Source organism: Microtus ochrogaster, linkage group LG7_11 (genome assembly GCF_000317375.1).
Source record: "Microtus ochrogaster isolate Prairie Vole_2 linkage group LG7_11, MicOch1.0, whole genome shotgun sequence".
Lineage (NCBI taxonomy): Eukaryota > Metazoa > Chordata > Mammalia > Rodentia > Cricetidae > Microtus > Microtus ochrogaster.
The window spans coordinates 4,084-10,887 of NC_022032.1; the positions used below are offsets into that span (position 1 = coordinate 4,084).

The 6,804-nt window shown below is 39.6% G+C and overlaps 1 protein-coding gene across 1 annotated transcript; it reads left to right on the forward strand.

The window, feature by feature from the left end:
• Positions 1–1,030: 1,030 nt before the first annotated feature.
• LOC101994898 (alpha-defensin 20-like) lies at positions 1,031–1,896 on the forward strand. Its single transcript, XM_005362613.2, has 2 exons — positions 1,031–1,202; positions 1,796–1,896. The coding sequence occupies exons 1-2, from the start codon at positions 1,031–1,033 to the stop codon at positions 1,894–1,896; spliced, it is 273 nt and encodes a 90-aa protein (XP_005362670.1).
• The last annotated feature ends 4,908 nt before the right edge of the window (positions 1,897–6,804 follow it).

Sequence of the window (6,804 nt, forward strand, 5' to 3'; positions counted from 1 at the left end):
AAGGATGACCCATGTCACTCTGTATGTGTGTCTTTGTGTGTTTAAATCTCTAGGCCCTTGCCCGGCTCACGAATGGTCCTGTAGTGCAGGCACTGCAATAGAGGGGTAGTGCCGTCCTGTTACATAGTACAGGCTGGCAGTACAATATGCTTCTTTTTTTTCTTGCACAACACGAGTAGTAGGATAAAGGTAATAGTTCACTACATAAAACTGTCCTGTTGAATACTGGTGGTTTCATGGAGCATTTCCTAGCATGGCTGAAGATGAGAAACAGCTGGTAACACACTTTATTGTGTGGTTTTATTTATTTACTTTAATTCTAATCTCCTAAAAGTAAAAAGTCCAAGATCTCAGACAAGAGCTACATCACATCATTGATTTGATTGTGAGGAGGCTTCTGGAATATACTATGAGGTGTGCTCAGGTCACACTGGCTTCTTCAGAACAACCTGCTCTAGCTTCACTCTGACCACAAATTTGTCCATCATTTCCTCTTGAGCTTGATTCACCGGGGCCATCTTACTTTGGCCATAATGGCTCCAAAGAAACGAATTCGCAAGGGTAGTAATATCTGAGAATCACTCAAAGAACTGACTGTCAAACCTACAGGTATTCGGGTCTGGTCCAGGGTCCACACTTTCTAAGAACAGCAGGCTCCAACTTCAGAATACCAAAACTCCTTATTCCATGACCTTGCAAAGTTGGAAAATGCCCTCCTCTTTTCTTTATTGACCACAGAAAGGTAAATACTCAAGCAGATGGGAAACAGAAGAAGACTGCAAGGCCTTTCATCATTATCAGCTGGAAGGGAGGGCTGTCACTGAGCACACAGACCAACACCATGATGGCAGCTGTGAGAACACAGGAACATCAAAGGACGACAGTCTCTCCCGGTTTCCACCAGTGCATGTCCTCTCTAACTACAGGGCCTGTCTCTGCACCTTCTATGACAGCCCCATAAATGCAGGCTGGTTCCTCAGTCCCTACACACTGGGCTCCTGCTCACCCACCCTCCAGGTGACTCTCAGCCATGAAGACACCTGTCCTCCTCTCTGTCCTTGTCCTGCTGGCCTTCCAGGCCCAGGCTGATCCTCTCCCAGAAGCAGCTGAGGAGACTAAAACTGAGGAGCAGCCAGGGGTAGAGGACCAGGATGTGTCCATCTCCTTTGGGGACCCAGAAGGCTCTTCTCTTCAAGATGCAGGTGAGTGCTGGTGCCCAGTGTGATAGTGGTTGGAGTCTCCTGAGAGAGGGTGGAAGATGAGCCCTGGAATCCCACTGAGAGCTGTGTCATTCAGGCACTCTTGATCAACACTGTTGATCATCTATGATCTTCACTGTCTTATTCTTTGAAGTAACAGTGAGAGTCAAAAGATTATAATCAATTTTCTTTCTTTTAAGTTTTTTGATCTAAAAATTTATCTGTGGAATAGTTTTAAAATATAGACCATGTTGATTAGTCCTTTGTCTATTCAACAGATAATTTTGTTATAGAAAGGAAAAAAACTCTTTTATTTAAAAGAATAGATTTAGGAACCAAATGCCAATGCATGAATGTGTTGGGTTAGGAAGACACTAAGAGTTGAAGGACTGTAAAATGGGTGTCAAGTCGATTGTGATCAACACTTGTTAAATGTGTTCTTTCCCAGTGTTTGGAGTTGGTCCCAGTGCTGGATGTGATGTCACCAATGCAAACAAACCTGCTCTGTACCATGTATTTTGCATCTTCACAGTGTTGTGCACTATTGCACACTTCTGGCTACCTTACTTAATGCCTGATGTTTTTTATTTCTTCAGCCAGACGAGGCGTCTTGACATGCTCTTGTAGAAATCACTGCGAACGTTCTGAACATGTCTATGGAATCTGCAACAGAAGGAACCTATTCTGTTGTCGCTGAGACCAGAGACATGATCACTGTGTGTTCTGAGACCCCATGATCTGTCATTACCCTTGTACTTAGCCTAAATTGTTTTTCCTTCTCCAATAAATTTCCCTGGAGAAAAATAATTTGTTTTATGTTTCTTTGATGCTTTCTATGTGGTTAAGTCAGGATTCTTCTGAGTCAGGTAGCAGAATCTTCAATGAAACCCTTATAAAGGAAGTCTTGGCTACATAATAGTTGTCACATCAAGGGTGAACAGAGGTTAGGTTCAAATCTACATCACAGTGACTCTGCTCTACCTCCTTCTCCTGTCTATCAACTCTGCTGTCCTTTACATGGGACTCACCCTCAGAACCATGTCCCACATTCCCACGATCCCTTCTTCTACTGAAGGACATTTAGCTGTTTCCATTCTCCGGTTATTGTGAGCGCAGCAGCAATGCACATGACTGACAAGTATCTGTGGAGCAGGATGCTGGGTCATTGGGTGTTTGCCAAGGAGCGGTGCAGCTGTGCCATATGGAGATTTCCTCATGGTCTCTGAGAAGTCTCTGCACTGGTTTCCATGGTTCCTGCACAAATTTGCATCCCACCAACAGTGTGTAAGGGCTCCCCTTCTTTACACCCCCACTCATATTTGTTGAAATTGTTTTCTTAATCTTAACTGTTTGACTGGGGTTAGATGAAACCCAAGTACTTTTAATTCACATTTCCCTAACTGTTGACAATGTTGATCATGTTTAGAGTTCTTAGTTATTTTTATTAGTTTTTTGAAAGTTTCTAACAACCTGTTAACCTGTTGGGAAAATACTTATCTCCCCAAACTCTTCCCAGGTTTACCACCTTCCCTGCCTACCCAAGTTCACATTCTTTTTTTTTTTTCTTAAATCAATCTGAAGCAATTTGTGCTGCCCATATGTTTTTAGATGTGAGGTTTTTCACATGGCCAATTTACCAGGAGATGCACTCAGAAAGATCCCTCCTCCTCTTAAGTAGCTAACAACTGGCAATTCAACAACTGCTGGGGCAGGATTTTTGTACCCAACTCCCATGTCCATTCTGGAATTTGGTCAGACTTGGGATTGTACAGTGCAGACATACTGACTTGAAGGATCCTCGTCTCATTTTAGGCATTTTTATTTCTTTTTCCCCCAAACTCTCTGTTCAAATCCATAGCTCATTTTTCAAGTGGGTTGCTTTATTAACTGTTTTATTTTATCTTTTTTAACTATTTTCATATGCTGGCTAGTAACCCTTATCAGGTGAATAGTTCGCAAAAGGTCTTCACCATACCCTAAAGTTCCTCTTTATTATACTTATTATTATTGTTATTAGCTGTAAGGAAGGTTTTTATTTTATAAGGTCCTATTATCAGCTGTTGGCCTAAGTCCTAAGTAATTAGCCCTGGACACATGGGCATATAAACAGTGATAAGTGGGCTCTGTTATACATACATGTGAGTATATGTATTACTTTAATATTTTTGTACATGTTTATATATATGCAATACTTATAATTAAAGTAGTGGTAGTAAAGTTGGTGTAGGGATCTTGGAGGCACTGGAAGGGGAAAGGAAGATAGAAATAGAGCAGTGCTGTGTTGTTCATGTATGTGGTTCTCAGAAATGTTTAAAATGATACTGAATTTAAAACATCATATCTCACATGGATTCTGTCAGGGACCTCTCAAATTCCACATGTATAGGAGATTCTGTGCTCAACAGAATGTCCTCCAGAAGCCTTGGTGTTAGCCCTGCCCAATGTCTTTTCCTCCAGCTTGTGTTTAATGCAGTACTGGCCACCTCTGATTGATGAGGGGATGGCCTTCTGTATATATGTTTTGATTTTATTGTTGATGAGTAAATCTTTTTCAGTCCATGACTTAGCAGAGCAAAGCCAGGTAGGAAATCTGAGCAGAGATATAGAGAAGAAAGTAGGTGGAATTAAAGAGATGCCATGTAGCTGCTGAAGTCGTGGTGTTACATAAATTAATAGAAATGGGTTAATTCAAGATGTAAGAGATAGCTAGAAATATGTCTGAGTCATTGTTCAAGCAGTGTTAAAATGAATAATTTCTGTGTGATTATTCAGGTTTGAGCAGTGGGGAACGAATGAGCAGTCTCTGCTTACAAAATGATAACCCACGTGGGCCACCTATGTCCACATGAAACCTGACAGATCGTGGGAAGGAATTCTAGACACAAAAGAACAGAGTTAAGCATGATTTCTTGGTAGCAGCTTTTTCTCGGGTGGGCTCTGTGTGCAAGAGGCAAGTGCGTCTTCTTCAAAAGAAGGCTTCCTGACTCAATGTTATCAGCAAAAACTGAGTGGCTTCTTTAAGAAACAGTTTCCTGGTTTGTACTGACAGCCCGAATGGCTCTGGTTCTTTTGGGAGGTTCTGCTACAGAGCACTTAGCATTTGGGAGTAGAGTGATACAAGTTTGCTTAATGGCTACATAGACCCTCCGCGTCCCTGGAACTGGGCAGTAAGTATGGCTCCCAGAGACAGTAAACGTACTTTCACCATGTTGGATGGGGCAGAGTCAACAGGCAGGGCCATGCAGTTGTTCCTACCCATGCCCCCTTAGCATGAAAAAAAGGCTCTTCTGTTCAGAAAATGATTACAGATATGCAATGAAGACAGATTGAGACAAAAATAAACTTCTTAATGGGTCACAGTATGTTTTAAAAATGTACATAGGCTTGGGAGAGAGAGGAAAAAGAAAATAGACAAGAGTACAGACAATCATAGATTAAAGAAGGAAAGATAGTAAAATAAGTATTATAAAGTAATAGAGTTAAAATAAGCCATGTAACAATGGAATATACACAGAACATCTGGATTATGTATATTATTGTGTTTTCTTTGAATTTTTTGACTGTTAATGAGCTAACTGCAGAGAGACATTTGATTCTGGGGACTGCTAAGCTAAACTAACATATATGTTTTAAAGGTACCTTGACTTCAAAATTTGAATCTAAGGATATGTTAGTTTGGAAAAGAGTTTCTGCTTTTGTTTCCAGAGAAGATGAGAACCTGTGGATTTCTTCCTGGCTAATATGGTTTGATGGAACTAGCCCTGCTGAAAGGTCTGCATGAGCCCTTAAATCACTTCAGTCAAAAAACAGTGGAAAAAGATTGAAGAAAACTACACACAAATTCTCAAGATGATTGTTGATAAATGCTTATTTTCATTTAAAGGGGATTAATTATAAGTTACTAATGATCACATTCAATTTCTATTTAAAAAAGGAGGCTATGACATAGAGATAAATACATTGATATAGATTTTGTTCTATTGGTACATATTTAAGATTGATTTTGGACCAGACGGAGGTGGAAGTTCTGTATCCTCAAGATCAGTTTCAGACTCTTCACCTCTTCACCTATCTGCCCCCCGCCCTTGAACAAATAGGTATATGATGTGATTTCATTGAGTTCCTCCAGTCTTTGGAGCTGAAAGCAATCAACAAGTGTTAAATGTATAGAGATAGATAGATAGATAGATAGATAGATAGATAGATAGATAGATATTGATATGTATTTGTTTATTTGTTTGTCAAGACACAGTTTCTCTCTGTAGTCTTACCTGTCCTGGAACTCACTTTGTAGACCAGGCTGGCATCAAATTAAGAGAGATCTGCCTGCCCCTGCCTCCCAGGTGCTGGGATTTAAGGGATATGCCATACCACCTGGCTAGATAATTTTAAAAAATATTTCCTAAGTTGGTAGGAAGAAAATTTGTACACCATTGAAGTGCTATTTACATTTTTGTATGAGTTAGTGGTTCGTTTGCATGGAAAGAATTAGTTGATGTTCCTTTGTATAATCTTGTTATTGATCAACTTGCATTTGGATTAATATGTAGTATTAATATCTCTTCATAAATTTAACAATTATCACTGTTTCCAAGATTTTGTAAAATTTTTGAAAGCTTATACTTTTTTCTGGCATTAATTCCATAGTTCATAAATCCTCTATCATTTCTACTGACTTTGTAACCCAGGAAGCTCTGTATTAGTGATCTCCTGGCATAAACACAGGCCTTCTACATCATGCCCTGAGTCAAGATCACTCTCTCCAAGCAGCGGTTCATGAACTTTGCTATTCTGACATAAACAGCATGTGCATTTGCACAGTGGAGTTTGATGAGGTCTCTAACAGAACCCATGTGGGATATGATGTTTTAAATTTCAGATTTATTTCTTTCTTTGACTATCTGAAGATAATCTTTTTTTGTTGCATGTAACAATCCCAGTTTCCTCTCCCTCCCCTCCTTCTGATCCTCACACCTTCCCCTTACCCCATCCCCATCCACTCCTCAGAGAAGTAAGGTCTCCCATGGGGAGTCAACAATGTCTGCCATTTTAAAACTTTCCCTAAGAACCACATGCGTGAACAACATGCATCTACTCCACTTCTGTCCTCTTGTACCCTCCCAACTCCTTCCATGTTCCCGTCCCAAATAGACTATCTCTTCTTTAATCATAGTTATTAAATATATACACACATGCGCATAAGGTTCAAATGCATATGTACACAGACATGCATAACAGAGTCCATTTAACATTGCTTATATGTCTGCGTGTCCAGGCTAACCACTTTCGATTTAGGCCAAAAACTGAAAATGGGATCTTATAAAACTAAAAAACTTTCCTATAACAAATAATAATATAATAATCAGTAGAGTAAAATGAGAAATCATGGTGAGGTAAAGACACTTTGTAAGCTACACATCTAATAAGAATTTTAACAAGGATATACAAAGAACTTAAAATAAAAACAGTTCAGAAAACAACCCAACTAAAAATGAGCTATGAATCTGGACAAAGAGTTTGGAAAAAAAAAAAAAAAAGAAAGAAAGAAAGAAAAATTCCTAAAATAAGATCAGAAATCTTCAAGGTGGTGTGCCTGCACTGCGCA